The sequence below is a fragment of the Vanacampus margaritifer genome, chromosome 13 (genome assembly GCF_051991255.1).
Source record: "Vanacampus margaritifer isolate UIUO_Vmar chromosome 13, RoL_Vmar_1.0, whole genome shotgun sequence".
NCBI classification, from domain to species: Eukaryota; Metazoa; Chordata; class Actinopteri; order Syngnathiformes; family Syngnathidae; genus Vanacampus; species Vanacampus margaritifer.
In genome coordinates, this window is record NC_135444.1 from 8,446,946 (window position 1) to 8,466,023 (window position 19,078).

The 19,078-nt window shown below is 39.7% G+C and overlaps 2 protein-coding genes across 4 annotated transcripts; one reads left to right on the top strand and one right to left on the bottom strand.

Annotated features, from left to right (window-relative positions):
- Positions 1–330: 330 nt before the first annotated feature.
- On the top strand, positions 331–13,557 carry LOC144062397 (GRAM domain-containing protein 2B). 2 transcript variants are annotated; one of them, XM_077583752.1, is made up of 13 exons: positions 331–562; positions 6,498–6,674; positions 7,096–7,159; positions 7,981–8,053; positions 8,148–8,251; positions 8,382–8,480; positions 8,579–8,650; positions 8,878–8,946; positions 9,514–9,610; positions 9,927–10,022; positions 10,289–10,394; positions 10,628–10,735; positions 11,870–13,557. In XM_077583752.1, exons 1-13 carry the CDS (start codon positions 471–473, stop codon positions 11,886–11,888), a joined length of 1,176 nt encoding a protein of 391 aa, XP_077439878.1. In that variant the 5' UTR covers positions 331–470; the 3' UTR covers positions 11,889–13,557. The 2 variants fall into 2 exon arrangements, with proteins under 2 accessions (XP_077439878.1, XP_077439879.1); XM_077583753.1 differs by lacking the exon at positions 331–562 and adding an exon at positions 5,501–5,771.
- Positions 13,558–14,839: 1,282 nt separating this feature from the next.
- Positions 14,840–18,769, bottom strand: lim2.2 (lens intrinsic membrane protein 2.2). 2 transcript variants are annotated; one of them, XM_077583761.1, is made up of 5 exons: positions 18,716–18,769; positions 18,020–18,227; positions 16,891–17,031; positions 16,668–16,802; positions 14,840–14,963 (listed from the first exon to the last, which is right to left on the bottom strand). In XM_077583761.1, the coding sequence occupies exons 2-5, from the start codon at positions 18,195–18,197 to the stop codon at positions 14,893–14,895; spliced, it is 525 nt and encodes a 174-aa protein (XP_077439887.1). In that variant the 5' UTR covers positions 18,198–18,227; positions 18,716–18,769; the 3' UTR covers positions 14,840–14,892. The 2 variants fall into 2 exon arrangements, with proteins under 2 accessions (XP_077439887.1, XP_077439886.1); XM_077583760.1 differs by having other exon boundaries at positions 18,595–18,764.
- Positions 18,770–19,078: the final 309 nt, after the last annotated feature.

A 19,078-nucleotide genomic window follows, 5' to 3' on the forward strand; every position in this document is an offset into this window, starting at 1 on the left:
GGGTGGCATACATTTATTTAAAAAAACTAAAACAAAAAAACAATTTAAAACGGGTTATTTTGGGTTCCATCCAATAGTTCCCTATTAGCAATTCACGCGTTGGTGTTGTATGCACGTGAAAAGTTAACGCCTCGAGTAAATTATTGATTACAAGGGTTCTTGACTTTCCATAATAATACAGCGCGTTCCAGATGTCATGAATAAGGACACCCATTCTCCGTATAAGGCAATGGGCGGTCCGTTACATCAATTTGATTGGATGGTCCGCCTGACATGACCTCTTTTAAGGCAGCCTCTCTCGTTGCTCATTGGTCCGTAGGCTTGGTACGATTTAACGGTATTATCATAATCAGCCGTGGATGACACAAGGCGGGGGTCAAGGCAGACAGAATCCAAACAAGAACCGTGGGGCTCGGTGTAGCGTGGCACTTCGCTTCGACACGAATTGACCACCACTGGCTGAGGGGAGGATGCTTGAAAACAAGAGAGAGCGCTTGAAAACCTTCCTCCGAAAGATCGACGAGAAGGCCATTGTCAGAATCAAGCACTTCATGAAGGAGAGGTAAGCGGAATGAATGTTAGCTGCCGGTGAGCATCACCTAATGTAGACCGGATGCTAACCGATATCATTTCATGGATGCGCCGGCAAATAAATAGTCTTGTTTTATAGTGTCTTCCTAGCACAAGACGGCGAAATGTGTCAGTAGAAATGTGTCTGCTCAGTTACGGCTGCTATGCTAGCGAGTTAGCCACCCCTTGGTCTGAAGATGCTGAGACCTTTACATGTCCGCTTGGAATTGCACATTTCAGATGCAAATATAATAGATGTTTACGCTCATTTACATAAAGCCATATGTGATTATTTCTGCACTGTGTGTGTATAGTGCGCACAACTTTCTTTGATTTAATCACCAGTGCTGGAAATGTAGTGATGTGTGACCGTAAACCATGCATGACTTCATCCATCCAGAGGTCTCAAACTAATGGCCCCAGGGCCATTTGACGTCCGCAGGAGGATATTTTGCAGCCCCTTATTGACATGAAAATTTAATGTTAGTGTTCCCCTTGTTTTGTTTTTAATCACTTATGGGCTACCATAGCTCAGACTCATGACAGCTTTTGGAAGTGGCACCAAGTGAAAGGAAAATATATCCTGTCAGTCCCAGTCATGTCATTCAAAATCTGCTATGACGAAAGGTTTGCGACGAGAACGTCCAATTAAAAAAAAAAAACAGGAGATGTGATCTTTTGTTTTTTAGCACAGGGGCACCCCAACATGGTTGTGGTGCTCAAAAAATCATTTGGACATGCTTAGGGACCATGCAAAGTATCAGTCAGATGAGAGAGCGTGTCACCCATCTTGTTCACATTCTGGAGCGCTGTTCATGGTCTGTTATCAATAAAGATTATGAAGATTTGACCCCCCACATAAATTGAATTTGCAACCCCCTGCTTTATAATAACTTTATGGGGGGGGGGGGGGGGGGGGCTGCCTCTACTGAGGCTGTGGAGGCGTCAATTATTCTTAAACATCATCAAGCTCTGTTTCTAGGGAATGGTTTAGCTCTCATGAGTTGAAAAGTGACACAATTTGAGTGGCTTACAATAATAAAATAGCCATTCAGATGTCATGGTGGCTTACAAATGATAATCCCAGGGCAGTGTTAAACTTCAATTGTGTTGATGACGATCCCCAGGCTATGAAAAAGGTTGCATCAAGTCGGCAAGAATGTTGAAGAGTTGCCCACAAATCACCTGGTCACAGCTGAAGTCATGTGTTTCCTCTGTCAAGGCGGTGCTCATGACCATTCCTTTGCTCTTGCAAAGTTTAGACAAGGTGGCTTGCTGAATTCGGACATCCAAAAATAACTACAGATGCTGGCACATTTCGCCGACTACTGTTTTCAGCATTTACGTGCAAATATATTTCAATAGTGTCATTTTTAAAAACATCCACTTTGAGACTATTTTCAAACGTTTTTGGTTCTAGCCTCCAAGGACCAACAGCATTTAAAAGAAAAATAAACCAGCACCATGATACGGTAAATTTAGTGTTATCTGAATGATTTTTCGACCATCACCATAACTTCCTGCCCTCCTTTCATTCACGTGTGCTCTCACTGGGATGATCGGAAGAATGATCACCTCTGTCTGCATTGCCAGTCCGCATACAGGAAGTGATGTGAGGCCCCGTGTGCACAAGGCCTCATGACTTTCTCACAAACACACAATCCCTAATGTGTGCACACAGACACACGCGCGCACACACAGACACGCACTGCCTTTTACAGTCTGAGGCCTGGCAAACTGCCACTAACTGCATTTTATTTTGCCCTAACAAGTAGCTCACTTCCCGGCCCTTCCTGTCGGCTCTGTTTTAGCTCAAACACTTAGGCTGGCTACAATGCAAGTCCAAGTGCCCAGTTCTGGTTTAATGCCAACTGAAAAGTATTTACGGGTACCTTATACTGTACATCTGGAAAAAATGTGCATGACAGTGCAGATGCCCAAATTGTGAGCTAACTACTTAACACTGGATGCCTTTAAATTCAGCACTGATCCATTCACTGTAACCTAAAATCATGTTTTAGTTGTCTTTAATTTTCATAGTTCTCTATAGCCACGCATTTGTTATAAATGGAATCTGAGTGATCACAGAGTTCAAACCAAACGTAGGTACTTCATGCTAATTGCTTAAGAAGCTCTATGCAATTTTCCATCCAAGTACAGTATACCTTTTAAATGTCACATATTAATTTCATTGCAGTCACTAAACCAAAGTTCTGTTTCACAGAACAAAATGTGCACATTGCGCAGCAGATTAGAAAAGTAGTCACATTTTAAAATGCTGGTGTTAAAAGCTACAGCATATGGAATACATGGAACATGTCTAAAAATGGCTCATTCCTTAGTTGTGGGAATCAACTGCAATGTTTTTTACCCTTGGAAACCCTAGGATAAGATGTTTGGAAAATGGATGAATTGAACAATCCATTTTTCTCCAGAAGATGGCAGTCTCACATAATGGGATTTTTTTCTGCTGCAATCCATCTCAAACTAATTCTATAGTCTGCGTTCTATCCTGTATTAAGATTGAGTTTAACTCTAACATGTCTATTGCACTCGGTGTGTTTGAAACTCCGACTTTAAGTTGGCTGACTTAAGGAAGTAATTGACCCACCAATAAGTTTCTTACCGCCTACTGCTACAACCATTTCAATAACACAGGTGCCGACCACTAGAAAATACAACGTTTTTGAAATTTAGCCCTGGACCCCAACCATCATTTTGTTGTTGTTCTTTCATCAGTCTCTGACATGTTCATTCTCTAATTTGCATTTTAGCCTCTTTGCTTGTGTTAGTTATTGGTTGTCTTCCGGTGTTGTGTATAAAAAGACCTTTAGTCCCATTGCGTTAGTCAGTCAAAGTGCAAAAGGTCTCTGTAGTGTAAGTTTGAAACGTTGTAGATTAGGAACGACGTTGGTATGGATAGAAGGGAAGTGATAAACCAACAGAGACCTGTCGCTGAGAACTGTTGTGCTGAGGTTGTGGGAAGGTAAGATGAGAAAATTTCCAAGCAGTTATCTCTATTCACTATGATTCATATTTGTGTGAATGTTGATGTGGTGACTAGCAATGTTTTTGAAACAGTTAGCTGGCGGCCTGTCTTTAATAATTTAAGAAAGACTTGTTAAGCTTCAAAGATGTTCCTTTGATGTTTAGGAGTATTCCAGAGAGCTGAACAGATCAATATAATAAAGTGAACAAAATGTGGTTCACCTCAAATACAACTTGAGCGCACACAAGAATAGAAAAATGTTTTGCTGTCTGTTATCTTGGTATGACAAACCATCATAAGAATGAGTCGAGATTGTGGGAAACGGTGTTCAATCTGGTTAATGGGTCAAAAATGAGTTGTTGTTTTTTTTTATTGTTCAGTCTAAACAGAAGAAAGTTTTGTTGCCTGAAAAATACATTCCCATTTTTATTAGTTAGTGTATTTTCGTGTAAATGAACTCTTGTCTTTGTGTTTCCTTTGTACAGTAAACAGAAGTACCTAATATGCTTGCATATTTTGAGACATTGTAAGCTAGAACAACCTGTAAACTGCAAACCAAATACTCAAATACAGTTTACTTGTGTGTAAAGTTGGGATGACAATGAAGTAAGGTGGAGAAGGTGTGTGTATTGGTGTCCTGGGTGTTGAGAAAAACTCCCTTTTGGGTGGTTCCAGTTAATAGCAGACTCCGCTCTTAACAAACCCGTGATGATAGCCTTTGAATTCTGTCTTGTATGGAATTGTGGAACTGCCAATGTGGAGTAAACATTTTTGACTGGCAAATACATTTGAACGTTTTTGCAAATATGCTCAAACGTGTTTAAATGCGTTTGAACATATTTGCAAATGCATTGGGACATATTTGAATACGTTAAAAAAAAAAAAACAGCTACAAATGCTGTTAAAACTGCTAAAAACTTTACATTTTCTCCCATAATGCCATAGGGTGTTGACTTGCAGTTACAACAAAAAAAAGCTTTTTTTTTCTTTTCCTTTTTAAAAAAAAAAATATAATTTGGCCTACATTTTACCTATACATTTGGAAAAAAAGGGAAGTAGAAATTGTTTATTCGTAATTTTTATGATTTTTGTCTGCCATGCATGATTTCCGCTTTTTTTTTTTCTCCCCATAATGCCATGGGGCATGTGCAGAAGTCAATACCCCGTGGCATTATATACTGTACTTTTAAACCTATTTGAAAGTACATGCGTTGAAATGTATTTGTCAGTCAAATATGTTTACTTTACACACTTTTGTACTATTGGCCATTTTAAACTATCTCAAGGGGAAATAGAGCAGACAGAAAAAAAATATTTGGCTGTGGATCAGGTGGTTGCAAAAAAAAACTAAAACATTGGAGGGTCTGTTAGCTGCTGAAACATCTGTAGTCGACAAGCCTACAAGATAGGACTGGTATTATCTCACCACTTCTATGCAGCTTTTCCTTGCATGCTTAATCCAGTCAGGCCTAATGACTTGGTCTGCCTCCAGCTGAGGCTGCATTGCACGTCTTCCTTTTACTGCCTGAACTTTGCTCCAATTGTCTAAGCGGACTCACCTGGAAGGCACCAAATGCCCTCCCATTATTAAATTGTATCATTATTAAATTGCTTGCTGGCACCTTTTCTGGTATTGCCCAAATGGTTGTCATCCAACCTTTTGTAATTTGATCATTTAAACACCACTCCTAGGTAAGGCCTGACTAGCCAGTTTGAGCAGCTTACTTTTACATCTGCTTTGCTTTTGCTTGTTCACAAGAAGAAAACTATATTATTGCACAGCATTTGACTATGGAAGATTTGAAAGTCTTTTCTGTGAGCACAGCACAGGCCTCTGTGTGCATCTGCATAAGCGCACTTTGTGTTTGTTTGTGCTCTGCTGCTTTTTTTTCATGGCTGTTTGGCTTCAGGGGGTGTGGCTTAGTTTGACGTCACGCTCTTACGGAGTGTCACACCACCACAAGCACATACGTTAGTGGCTTCCTCTATTCAGGGCATTCATACAAAACAGCACCATGAAGGCTGTTTGAAGGTTGTTGTTTTTTCACGGGAAAGGATTGTAATTAAATGGACTGTTTTTTTCTTCGTTGTAGCAACGGCATAAAGCCAGAAATAGTTTAACATATTAGTGTTTGTTTTTTTTAGAAAAGGCAATGCCAACTGTTAGTAGGTATATGAGTTTTCGTTCATCAAAAAGGTTTAAATTTTCCAGGTAAGGTGGATGTTTTTTTCCCCTTTCTTATAGATAAATATGTACCGTCTTGTCTATTGTAATCAGGACCCCCCTTTTTTTAACTATTCAAAATTATTTGCTTTATTTCAACTATGTTTACTAAAATAAAGCCAATGGCCGACTCTCTTATGCACATATGGAATGTAAAGACAGATGATTGATGTAATGCACAATTTAAAAAAAACAACAACAAAAAAACATCTATACTAGTGTATTTCAGTCGGTCTTCAATCAAAAATAGACTGATTTAATTTTAAACAGCATTATAGTTTTCTGCTTTGTTTTAATGATAAAATCTCTAGAGAGGAATTACAGGTTCATAGATTCCAATTGCAAATTTGAGTGCCTCAGCGTGCTTTGTGATTTCATGAGCATAAGCTGTGTTCCCACCTGTAGTCCATTTCCAAGTATGTGAACAACTGCGCTGTCATAATCCCCATTTACACGGCCCATTTTCGTAGATGAAATATTGTAAACATTTTACACTTACAACATCAAGTTAGTGGGCTGTTTATTGAGTAACAGAATAGTGTCTCATGAGGTAAAAGTTTAACAACTGTTGCGAAATAATAATTTTCGACCACTAGAGCTTGTTGATCCACATGCTGCTGTTGATCATTTATTTGCTGTACAAAATAATCATAAGAATTTGAATTTGCTTCTTCTGTGTCACAAACGATCAAATTCTTCTTTTCCAATGTCCAGCAACTACCCTGTCGAGAGCAGTGGTGGCGGAGTGCCAACCAAACTGAAGAAGAGCAGGAGCACTTTAAGCAAAGACGGCGCCAAAAAAGTGGAGGCCAGGAAGACTGTGAGTCTGGAGGCCACTCAGCTGGAGATCCAAGAGCAACACAAAACCCTCACCAGGCAGTTGGCCGTCAGGTAAGATTTTCTATTGAAGCTACGCCCAATATTATATTTTCTGTAGTAGAATGGGTTAATTCAATCATACACAGACTGAGGCGTGCTTGGCATGATGTGATATCACAAGACTGGAAACTATTAGGCCACGTCATGATGCACACAATTACGCTGCTCAGGCTCACATGATTTTAATGTGTGTGTGATGCCCTCATGATATCAAGTTGTGCACAATGAGGTTCACAATCATGTGATCACACACCATTGCACTTGAAGAATGTCATGCCAAATAGTGTACATCAGCCCATCTTTCATGGAAGTCACGTTTTGGCTACTGAGCCCGAGTTTTGTGTTTACATAACATATACTCTCACTCTGTTGGGTGCTGTCATTTGTTCAGAACTGGGCAAAGTTATAGTTTATATAAAACTATGTCTTTTAGGTCGCAGACTTTCGACATTGACTGCAGAAGCTTCGAAAGGACTCAGGCCAGCAGTACACAAAGCGTAAGTCCACCTTAGCTTTTCAAGTGTGTCATTGTAATGGTAGGAGGAGCTGTGCCTAACTCTTGTTGGGAGGCATGTACAAACACAACAGCCATACTCGGAATGCAGCACAAAGGCAGCAAGCTGGGACCTACAATCCACTGTGGGATCACCTTAAATAAACCAGACAACATTTCGTACACTAACTGTTGCGCTTGTGTTTCAACGTATACTGTAGTCCAGTTGTCCTTAACCTTGTTGGAGGTAGTGAACACCACCAGTTTCCTATGCGCAGTCACGGAACCCGTCTTTATTAAAAAATCTAATCAAATCTGACTCGCTTCACCTTGAATACAGAAAGTGTTGTATTTTTGCATTCTCCATGCAGCTTAAGGAATTATTCCTTTAAGTTTTGCTCGATACTCTAACTAGTTGTGCTGGACTAGAATTGCTCATTTTGCCATTTCAAATCATGCAGTTAGGACACTGACTCGACTCCCATTATTAAACTCTATATTTATAGAGCACTGTTTTCTTAAGATTGGGCCCAGGGGTGAGCAGATACAAAAACAGCAGAGGCCCCAAAAATTAACCCTGTGGAACACCTTACATGATATAGATGATAATAAATTCATATTGCACATAGTCCAACCACCTTGCTTTTTTTTGCTCTTAGTCAAAGTCGCAGAATGTGTAGTGAACATTGGTCTCTCTCGTGATTTTAGCCTCTGTCAGTGCCATAGAGAACTTAATTTTACAACTTGGAGCTAATGTTTAAACGTTGCATGGGAAACAAAGATGGGTGCAAAATGAAAAACTAACCTTTTTCTTCTATCTTGTAGAGTTTCATAAAGCACAACGCAACATTCCACAAGTTGTTTCCAGACATTCCAGAAAGTGAAGGCTTGAGACATGGTGGGTAAACATGAAAGATAAAAAAAAAAAATGTAGCTGATGACTTATTGAATGACTAAACTCAGTTAATCTAAAGTGCCGCTTCTTTTCCCAGCATACATCTGTGCCCTGCAAAAGGAAGTGCCCTACCATGGTCGACTGTACATCACTAACAGCCATGCCTGTTTCTATTCCTCTGTTCTGCTCAAAGACACCAAGGTAGGCAGGGAAGTAGCCTGTTGCAGTATTGAAACTATGTGGTAGCCCCCCCACCCCCACCCCCAAAGTGTATGCTATTGTGGTCTTTTAACAAAATCTAATTGCATTTTTCCTGTTGATGCCATTCCAGGTAGTGATCGCCGTCTCCACCATTCACATTGTCAAAAAGCAGAACACCGCTTTGCTTGTACCAAACGCCTTGTCGATCCGAACCACAGAGGGAGAAAAGGTTAGTTATCTTCACCATTCCAACAAAGCTTGTAATCACCTTTGTCAGCTGAGCAAGTATCTGATGTTCTGTCTGTTCTGTTCCCCGATGATGATCAGTTCCTGTTTGTCTCGCTACGGAACCGAGAAGCATGTTATCAGCTGCTGCACTCTGTCTGTCCTCAGCTTGAGGTGAGCGGTCCAGGATGCCCGTACTTTCTTAATTAAACAGTAGATAAAAGTTGTTTCACTATGCAAAGCACTTGAAAGTCAATTGTTAAAATTATGAAAAGCTATCAATAAATTATGTGTATATAATTGATTTGCAAACTGATGCATTTGTTACACTCGCTCTTTAAGTAAATTGTCAGACTACCAAATATGTTCATCATCATCATCATCATGCGTTTTGTTTACAGGACCGCAGCGCCAACAGCAGTCCAGTCATCTCCTCTGCTGAGCTAAGCTTTGACAAGAACAAACTTGTGGTAAGTTTGTTCTACTGTTGTTTTTGCTTTCCATTGCTGCTCCTTGGTATGTTGTGAAACTGTAGTAGATGTGTTTTTTTTATTTATTTATTTTTTTTTCAATCACTTTACAGGGCTCCAGACAAAAAAAATTAAGGGTTCGGCCTTATTTCAAGGTATCGGTACTTGTGGCCATTTTACGATCAGAAAATAGAATTTAAAAAATATAAATTTTCCATTAATTTCATGCAATTTTAAGGAAAAAAATTATATTGGTACAAGATTTAAGGGCACATACTCTAAATTGACTTGCATAGTAAGTATCATTCAAATTCATTTTTTCTATATTAAATATAATGATAAATGGGCTGGAGTGTGGCACAGACATTCGTCAGCAACAAAATATTCTAGAATAGTAATTATTAATCAGCAAATTTACTGGGTGCATTTGCATGAATGGATGAAAGTTTTAGTTGAATGCCATCATTGAGGGGCAGTCTGGAGCCCCGCTTCATTTCTCCTCTTCCTCATTCATGCCCAAAATATGCAGCTCTGTGCCGCTGAATAAACTCATGATTGTCTCCGTAGAACTCCAGTCAGTCCAGTCTGGATGGCAGCTTTGACCAGTTTGATGGCTCCGAGTCAAAGTCTTTACAGGACCCATCTCTGCACAGCACACACAAAGGTGAGAGGTCAACACTTGGTGTGACTTCTTCTATTGATGTTTGATTAAAAATACATTAAGTGGATATTATAGGCGGAACCCAAGTAAAAAAAACAATACAATATGTTCTATGCAACCTCACTAGTATAAACAAGGTATTCTGATTATGCATGTGAATTAAACTCTTCCTTGCTGAATGAACTGAAAGTGTAGCCAAGGCAGACATTGTTTAGCCTAAGATCACATTTCTGGGCTTGTGGAAGACCAAGCAATCTGTAACCTGATTAATTTTGGCATGTCAACGTAAACACCGATGTCCCTTTCTGTTTGCCTGCAGAGCCTGAACTACCTAATGGAAAAGGATCCACTTTCAAGTGCCTGCACAGGCAGCCGAGTGAGAGCTCATCTTCGGAGGATGATGTGCCCGTTTCAGGTATCAAAACTAATCCCACAGTATGCCCGTTTAACTGCCAATAAATTAAAAAAATATTTGAGAAGATCAGTTTGCATGTACAGTATTTTCCATTTAAAACACAAGAAAATTGCACAGCATTTATTTTTATTTTTTTTTTGCCGCGGCCTCATGCATCCGAATGCTGTTAAATAAATGATGCCTGAAAGCCAAGTTTAGAAGCGGCCTGCCAACGTGACTTTGACATTAATGCCGTCCTTGCATGTTTGCCTGCTCCTCCCCCTCAGATGCAGGTGGCTGGTGGGTTTGGAATGTGACGGAGAAGGCCAAGTCTCTGCTGGTTCAGAGAGAGGCCAGCACCCTCAACACGCTGCTCTTCATCTACTTGATACTGTAAGTCGCTTCTCATCAACACTGTCCTGCCGTGATAAGCTAAATCGACATCACACCCCTCATGCTAAAGCTTTTCATTGTAGGAACTGTTAGTTCAAGGTCAGATGTTTGTGTAGTCTTATGTCATAGCATGTAGTTAATCAAAATGTGTTTCTCACACAACACTTCCAAGAAATGATTATGCCCACATAGTGGGGCGCGTCTGTTTGTTTTAACTTGTGTCTGCTCCTCAGGGTGGGGTTACTGCTGCTGTCGTCGAGCTATATCGGGTTTCGTATTGTGGCCCTGGAGGAGCAGCTGACGTCACTTGGTGCATTGCCGGAGTTCACCCTGCACAGCGGGTAAGTTGCTGACCAAGCCCACCACAAACTAAATGAATTGAGCAATAGTCAACTTTGGTATCAATGGGTGCTAGTTTGTACTGTAATGCATGAATCCACTGATACGTAAACAGCTTGCTATTGTAATCAGTCTAATGAAAAACGGCCAGTGAAATTTGCACAGAATTTGTGAATGCAATCTGCACTAAAAGGCTGAACACGTAACACAATTAATGACTACTGTGAAAATGTTTTTCTCAACCTTAATTTTAATGACTGACACGTATGAGGAAATGGAGTGGCTGTTTTACTGCCTGGAAGATTAGTCGCCTTCATTTCGACTTCATGCCTTTCACTCGTTAATATAAAGAAAGAAGCTAACAGAGTGCTGCATGTGCCGTGCACCACATAAAGGCTAAATACTGCACACAATTTGGCTCTGCTTTGTGACTTGTAAAAAGTCATTTGTACTCGTGCCCTACACTTTTGGTGTAATACTTCATTCTACAGTTGGATCAAAAAGAGACTGACCCAACTTTTTGGGTTATTCAGTTAATCCAAAAAGTTAGGTCTAATGTATAATCCACAAAACAACCCAAAGTATTTATTTTCTTATGCCAAACATTGGGTTATTTTGTTGGTTATTTATTTTACCCAAATTTGTTTTGTATGGACCCCCCCCCCCCCCTTTTTTTTTATTTCATTCGCATAACGCCAAAAAAAATGGCTGTTTTGTCGGTTGTTCATTTGACCCAAATTGGGTATGCTCTAATGCAAAACAACCCCCAAAATTGGATTGTTTTATACAAACTCTCCCCAATGGGTTTTACGCAAAATATTGGGTTGTTTTGTTTATTTATTTTACCCAAATTGGGTTGTTTAGTATGAATCCCCCCCCCTTAAAAAAAAATCAAATAATGCCCAAAAATTGCCTGTTTTGTGGGTTGTACATTTGACCCAAATTGGGTTATTTTGCACAAATTGGGTTGCTCCAATGCAAAACAACCCCCCAAATTGGGTAGTTTTGTACAAATTCGCCCCAATGGTTAAGTCGTCCCTTTTTTGATCCCATTCAGGTTATTTTTTTGTTCGAGTTGACATTCTCGTTTGCTTACTTTTCTCTGTGCCTCTCTCACGCCATTTCCTCTTCCTCAGGTACCGCCAAGACACATAACACTCGGCGACAAACGGAGAAATCAAACGGCTGACTTGTGACTTGGAGGATCACTTCCAGTGGAAGACATTTCACATGCTCGGACCGTGCGCCCAAGACACCGTCACGTCACATCAAGAGAAAAGTGGCCAATCTGTGCAATTTCAGAGACAACTTTTTAACTTGAAGGGCTAAGCTTGCAGTAGTTATAAAAAAAAAAAAAAGAGAGACAAAGCCACCACTTAGTCACACAGAGCCGAGCCAAAACGCACGAACATCCTGCCTGGTTGCAGCGTGTCTTGCTGTGTGGACCAAAGCCAAGCTTGTGGGGCGTGCGAGCGACTGTTCCACATCTTCTTCCTCTCCTTCAGCATGCCGTCTGAACAGGGCTACACCGATCAGCATTAGCCTCGGCACCGCAGACGTGGCGCTGCCACTAGCCAAAGATGTGCACGTCTCTCTGCATGACGTTCACCCTCACCCTTCCTTGCGTCTGTCTTCTTGGAAACTTGGGTACCTCCCTTTTGAATGTCTTCTCTTCCTAACCCGCTGTGGGCTGAAATGATGATGATGATGATGATGATAAGCCCACAATGGTCTCCTCTCGCGCTCTTTCTTTAACTGTTCCTCTTCTTTGAATTGATTTAACAAGTTTAATGATCAATGCTCAGAGGTTCACCTGCATAATCAATGCAGTCATAGTTGACGTAGCATTTCATTTCTAATCAAGATTTTTTTATTTTATTTTTTTTAAGTTGCACCAATGATTTATTGCTAATGTTCATGTGTGTCTGCATTAATGACAATTGACTGACTACAAGTTGTCCCAAGCGCACTTGTTAAGGTCCAAATTTCAACAAAAAAAAACAGTTCCACAAAATTTCAAACACTAGCAAATTAGTATTATGCATGGCAATACATCTGTTATTTCTGTGCTGTTTTTAAAATCAGTCTTTGTGCGGAAGAAAACGTGTTAAGAAAGAAAAAAACGAAGATGCGAGTGCACTTTACCAAATGTGTTGTGCCTGTCACAATCCAAGATCATGTGTTTGGATTGCGTAGAAAAAAAGTTATTTTCGGGTGTTGGTCTGACGGTGCTAAGACCTTTGTTTGTTTGTTTATTTCAAAGTGTATTCACTCAGGGTGGGTGGGCGCGACTCTCCAGGTAGATATTCCTTTGTCATTTCAAAGTCTAGTGCTTGTCATTAGGCTCTGTCTTGGCTTGGGTGCGTCTTTAGTGTTCCTTTTGAGAGAGATCGCCACTGGACTGTATTTGATTTGTCTTTATTGCTTGTAAGGGCCTTTCCCACCTGCCTGATGCATACATCAACACTACAGAGCTTACACTGTTGTGGAAGTGCTCATTTCCCAACATGTTGCAGAGTTGAAACTGCATCACAAGTTAAGTTTGCTGCATTAGACACGCGCAGTACTGTCAGTCTCCCACCAGGGGGTAGCACACGCACACAACCACTGTCCTCAAGTACCCAATGCAAAAATCCTAACGAGGGCAGCGTTTGTGTGGTTTTGCACTATTAAAAGTGTAAATTTTGTAACAATTGTTAAAGTCCTTAATTATACTATGGCCATATATATATATATATATATTTATTTGCATTCTGTGTGATTCAAAGTAATCTCTGTGAGATGACTTTGCTATTGTTGAAAATAAATCAAACGTTGCGAAGAACTGTTGCCCTCAAAGAGTTTTTATTTGCAAGCCACCAACAGTGTCAATTGTAAAAGAAGGCTACGGAAGAGCCCCATCAGATGTCTACAGGTCAGAAGAGATGCAATGATGATTTATTATTGTAGTTGTTATCAAACAAATGCAGGAGACTTACATTAATAACATAAAGCCACCACATAAGCGTTTCCCATTGAGAAAATTAATGTTGCTGTAAAGCTAAAGCCTGACATGCTCTAATTGGCCTGTTATCCAAAGCGGACAGGATAAAAAGAAAAAAAGAGCAATTGATAATTCCAAAAATCCTGGCATTTCTTAAATTTACACAACGCAATGCTTCATTTTCACAGCATATTGTATTGCTTTTGCCTGTCACCAGCATACAAACCAGGCATATTGTATGCAAACTTAGTTGTATCACATTTTCAAATCAAAACAATCCTCACAAAAGAAATCACAACGATCCAAATTACAATGCTTTACAATGGGGTAGATGCCACGGACTTAAATTCCGACTTCCGGATTTCACACATCAGCGTGGTTTCTGGCCACTGATGGCAGCGTTCCAACACTCGCACCCCCACTCCTACGCCCCCCAACCGCGCGTTCCCGCCGATGCGCAGGGCGTCTCAACTCTGAAATGCTTCGGACGACGAAGAAAAACACACAAGTGCATTGCACACTCGCTCCCGTCGACGGGAACGCGCAATTGAGGGGCACCAAGGCGGAAGCGCAAGAACTGGGACGCAGCCCACACTTCACAAACGGGTAACCAAGCGAATGTGTGAAAACAAGGAAGTCGGAAGTCCCGCCTCCTCCGTGGCATACCCCATTACAACGAGCAGAGAGTGTCTATTCACCGAGGATAAATGTTGCATTCGAGGAAAGTGGGAATCCTATCCGGATTGTTTCAGTTCCGACCTCAAAGTGTTCAAGGCAGATGAAAATACAAAAAGACATATATGTTCACGTGACACAACTGCGGTAACAAGAACAACGAAGAATTGATCTGAATCAACCATCACCTCAAACGCTTTGAAAGCGGAACTGTGACACGTTGGATAAATCCGACTTCAAATCGTTGTCGAATGCAGCAAAAGACCGCCATTTTGATTTGTGACGTAACCTTGATCACGAGTGTTTACTGTACTATGGTTCACTTAAGGCATAAGTGTGCCTTCTGGTGAATAATGCCAGTGTACGATTATTTATATTTTACGAACGGCCGTGAATGGATTTTTCGTTCTTTCTTTCTTTTTTTTAATCAGAGAACACACACAAGAGATAGGTATGATTTGGTTTTATTCTAACTACAGACAAGCATCAGTGTGCTGTGGTTCAACTGTCTGGGACATTTGAAGAAGAAGGTTCTGCAGTTGTTCGCTGGTAAGCGCAGAGCTGGAACACACCTAAAGTGGATGAGATATAGAGTTATTATGACACGTGTACTGTAAGTGATATAACAATGACATCATGAATGGAGGCTGTTTTAATTATGTTTGTCAATTATCAGATACAGTACATGTCATTCCAAGGAAAAAATATTGAATACATTGTAAACATTGTAAATATATTAAGGACACTATAAAGCCTTAAAAAACACACACACAAAACCCCCCAAAATGAATTAACTCATTCATTGTCATTCACGGCTATAGATATCAAAAATTAATTTGAACTATTTCTATTAGTTTCACCTTTTTTTCCACTTTTGTTAACAAGAGTATGAAAACCTAGGAAAAAAATGGATTGTACATCTAGAACAGATGTACAATTTGCGATTAACTAGTGAAGTCATGTGATTAATTACAATTAAAAAAAAATAATCGCCTGATGCCCCTAATTAAAAAAAAAAGAAAATATAAAAAAATTAGGGGTGTCAGACGATTAGATTTTTTAATTGTAATTTATCGCATGACTTCAATAGTTAACTCACAATTAATCACAAATTTTATATTTTCTAAATGTACAATAAAAAAAAAGGTTTTAGGTTCTAGGTTTTCATACTCTTGTTAACAAAAGTGTGTGTGTGTGTGTGGGGGGGAACTAATAGAAATAGTTCAAATGAATTTTTGACATCTATCGCCGTCAATGGCAGTGAATGAGTTAAATTGTTGAAAATGACTTGAGAAAATTTTGGGCAATATGCTAGTGATAAAGATAAATGTGCGTTACTTCTGTATTAAGATAGAGGTAAAAGTAATGCATATGCACTGCTTAACAAATTTGCATGACTCTCTGTTATATGCCAAAGATGCCCTAAATTAACAACACTGATATTATTCAAGTATTATTTTATATTCCTGTAATGGATACGCTAATACTTCAGCATGTAGACATTGATGAAACCAAAATGATTTTTTTTTAATATTCTAACATATGATTACTGTTTTCCATTTAAAATGTCTGTTTTACAAAAACGTACACAATAGTAAAACACATTATCATTTATCTATTAAGATGTTGATTATTTTACTTTTTATCGTCAATCAAAAATGTCTGTTAGAAATGATAAAATGTTAAGAGCTCAATGAAATTGAAAGAGTACACATTAAAGCTTTTTGTGACGCTAGATGGTGTCTATTCAATTTAATGGCAGGTGGTCTAACAAATTAGAATTCTATCAGTGCTTATGTATAAACCAATTTATAAATGAAAACGAAGCATGTGTGGACGTGTCAAGTGTGTAACACGGGAGAGGTGGGGGAGACTATTCCATCAAAATGCTACTATTTGGTTCCAAATTGTATCAAAAATGTATTTATATGATAATATTAGTGCATTTTGATTCACAATAAATGGAAAGAAACATGATTCAGCTACTTTTGTGTTGTTTTATTAGTTTTTTGGGCCGACATTATTGGTGTTTTATCAGCATAAAAAAAAATGGGGTAAAAAATTCTATATTTTTTCAATGCATTTCTAATTTCTGTCGACTATATTACACGGATGTTCGCTATTGGCTGGCTGGCCCTGCCCCCATCCTTTGCAAATAGCAGGGTCCACTGTATAGAAGCGGTGACAAGTGAGTGTACCAACCGAGCTTTCGATGATGGCTAAATCCGTTGACCACACACACAGTAAATAACGAGAACTAATCAGAAATGCAGTACCTGCCGCAAAAGCCAGGATGATGGCCACCCATCCGATGATGTAGGACCACGAAAATCGCCAGTCCAAGAAGCGTTTCCCAAAGAAAGTGACCGTCACTCCCGTGTAGATAGAGAGTGCCAAGAGAGCAAGAAAACCTGAGAGAGGCACCGATACGTCTTAAATGTATCATATTCCATGGAGAAAGTTGGAAAGTAAATGCGGAATTTTTATTTTCTGTATCACCTGAGAGGACCAGGGCAATGCCCCCCATGCGGACCCGCTTGTTCTTGGTACCATTGGTAAAGGCGCTCAGGCCGAGCACCACGCCGGCGAAACAGCTGAGCACAGCCAGCAACATGAAGGCCCGAGTTGCATCCCAGAAGGCTGAGGGTCACATGGTAAAAAAACCCCAATAAATTAGGGGTGTCAGGTGATTGCAAATTTTAATCGTAATTAATCGCATGACTTCAATAGTTAACTTTTGATTAATCGCAAATTTTGTATCTGTTCTAAATGTAGAATAAAACGTTTTCATACTCTTGTTACTATAAAAGTGGGAAAAAATGTTAAACTCATAGAAATATGGTTGCATCTTTTAGTCATTGATACAGTAATTTCATAATAATTCATAAAATTGAATTCAAACTAAAAAGATGAAATCTACTGTAAAAAAACGAGTGTAATGTTGATTTGTGCTGAGGTCATCATCTGCCACTAGATGGCATACTTGCATTTGTAAGACATTGGTGACAGCTCAGTGCATTTTTCTTTTCATATTAAGAGCGATCTAATCTTTAACATGAAGTAAATTGTGAAATTTTGCACATTTCTAAAATTGTCAGATACAACTTGAGCCCAGTCTCCACAAATATATGCATTATTATTAAATGTATTACTGCTAAATTTTGACGTGGACGCGGCTGCTGCGTTGCAACTGGAATTCCCCCAGTACAGGCTTTCCCAAGTAAGGGGTGGTCATTAATCGTAAGTTAAAAATAATTAGTGTCTTTAAAGGAATTTTAAATTAACTCAAAATTAACACACTGATTTTGACACCCCTAAGATAACTAAATAAATAAACACCTTACTTCCAATGAACACGCTCAGTTGAGAGATCAGTGGTGACATTATTGTTATATATTTGGTTTGACAGTCAACTTGAAATAGGCGTGGCCTTAAACAACTTGAAGCAACTTCTTTTTTTTTTTTTAACTACCACCAAACTGACATTTGTAATATAATTTGAATTCACTACCACAAACCATGAGATCGTAGCTCACATTTTTGCTCACATTTTTGCTCACAAATCAAAGCACAAAGTCGCATCTTGAAAAACGTATACAATTCTTGTCACGAATCCTCCAGGCCTTACCTACAGTGATGGTGTGAGCATGACATTTATGGTTGATGCAAAACCTCCAAAGGCCCTGATTGGCCGAGCTGCCCGAGTACCGATACTGCATCCAGAAGTCGGTCGCCGTGGAGACGATTAGGAGCACCAGTGCAGCCACGCCGCAGAGTGTGCCTCCTCCGGCCAGAGTGTACAGCATGCTGGAGAAGTCCACAAAACTTCTCTCCTCCTGAACTCGGAGGATGAGAGGGGAAGGTTAGTGAAATGGGTTGAGGCTAGCAAAACACTTGAGCGAGCATCTGACTGACAATGAGAGTGCATGATAGGCGGCTTCCAGCCATTGTTCGCTCATTCCCCTTTGTTCAACACACAATAATCTGCCAATAATGAACAAGTGAGGTGTCAGCAGTCACTGTACCGGTCACAGTAAACACAATGTGATGATTTCAAACGCTTATTTACACTTCTATCTAAAACGCTACTCTAAATACACAAAACATTCATCAGTCTACTACATTAAAAATTAAACGCATATTTTGAGCTCAGTTAAAAACTATTTTAAAACAAAACAAAACAAGCTCCAGATGCAGTTTCACCTTAAGATTTGAGGCTCCTCACAATGTTGACTTTTGGAAGTTCAAAGAAAATATCACCCAAAGAGTAGAGCGATCGCCTATGTTAAAAAATAAGAAATAAAAATCCAGGATTTTCTGCTACCTCTTGCTAGGTTGGGTTGTCCCTCCTGGCTGGCTGGGTTTACAGAGTGCGTATGCTTTTTAAGCCCCCCAACGTTGCCTCGCATTGTCCCCCTCACAAAGGAGCGAATGATCGAGCGCAACATGTGAGTGATGACAGTCTCTATTTTACTCTCCAATGACTTTCATCTGCCCAAAAAAAACTGTCCCATAAGTTTTTATACCAAACGTTTTTCAAAATATCAATCTGGCAACCAACAATGGATGCCATAGTTTGGCAGAACAGAACCAAACACAAAATAACATCATTCTGAAATTGAACCTGACCTTTCGGCAGTTCATTCATAGCCTGTTATTGGTACCAAATGCTGAATGTTGTCACAAT

Coding starts and splice junctions, on each gene's coding strand:
- LOC144062397 (XM_077583752.1), top strand. CDS start 471: ATGCTTGAAAACAAGAGAGAGCGCTTGAAAACCTTCCTCCGAAAGATC. Junction 7,160..7,980: donor AGGCCAGCAGTACACAAAGC/GTAAGTCCACCT, acceptor TCTATCTTGTAG/AGTTTCATAAAGCACAACGC. Junction 8,651..8,877: donor CTGTCTGTCCTCAGCTTGAG/GTGAGCGGTCCA, acceptor TTTTGTTTACAG/GACCGCAGCGCCAACAGCAG.
- lim2.2 (XM_077583761.1), bottom strand. CDS start 18,197: ATGCTGTACACTCTGGCCGGAGGAGGCACACTCTGCGGCGTGGCTGCA. Junction 16,803..16,890: donor CATTGCCCTGGTCCTCTCAG/GTGATACAGAAA, acceptor TGCCTCTCTCAG/GTTTTCTTGCTCTCTTGGCA. Junction 14,964..16,667: donor CATCCTGGCTTTTGCGGCAG/GTACTGCATTTC, acceptor CATCCACTTTAG/GTGTGTTCCAGCTCTGCGCT.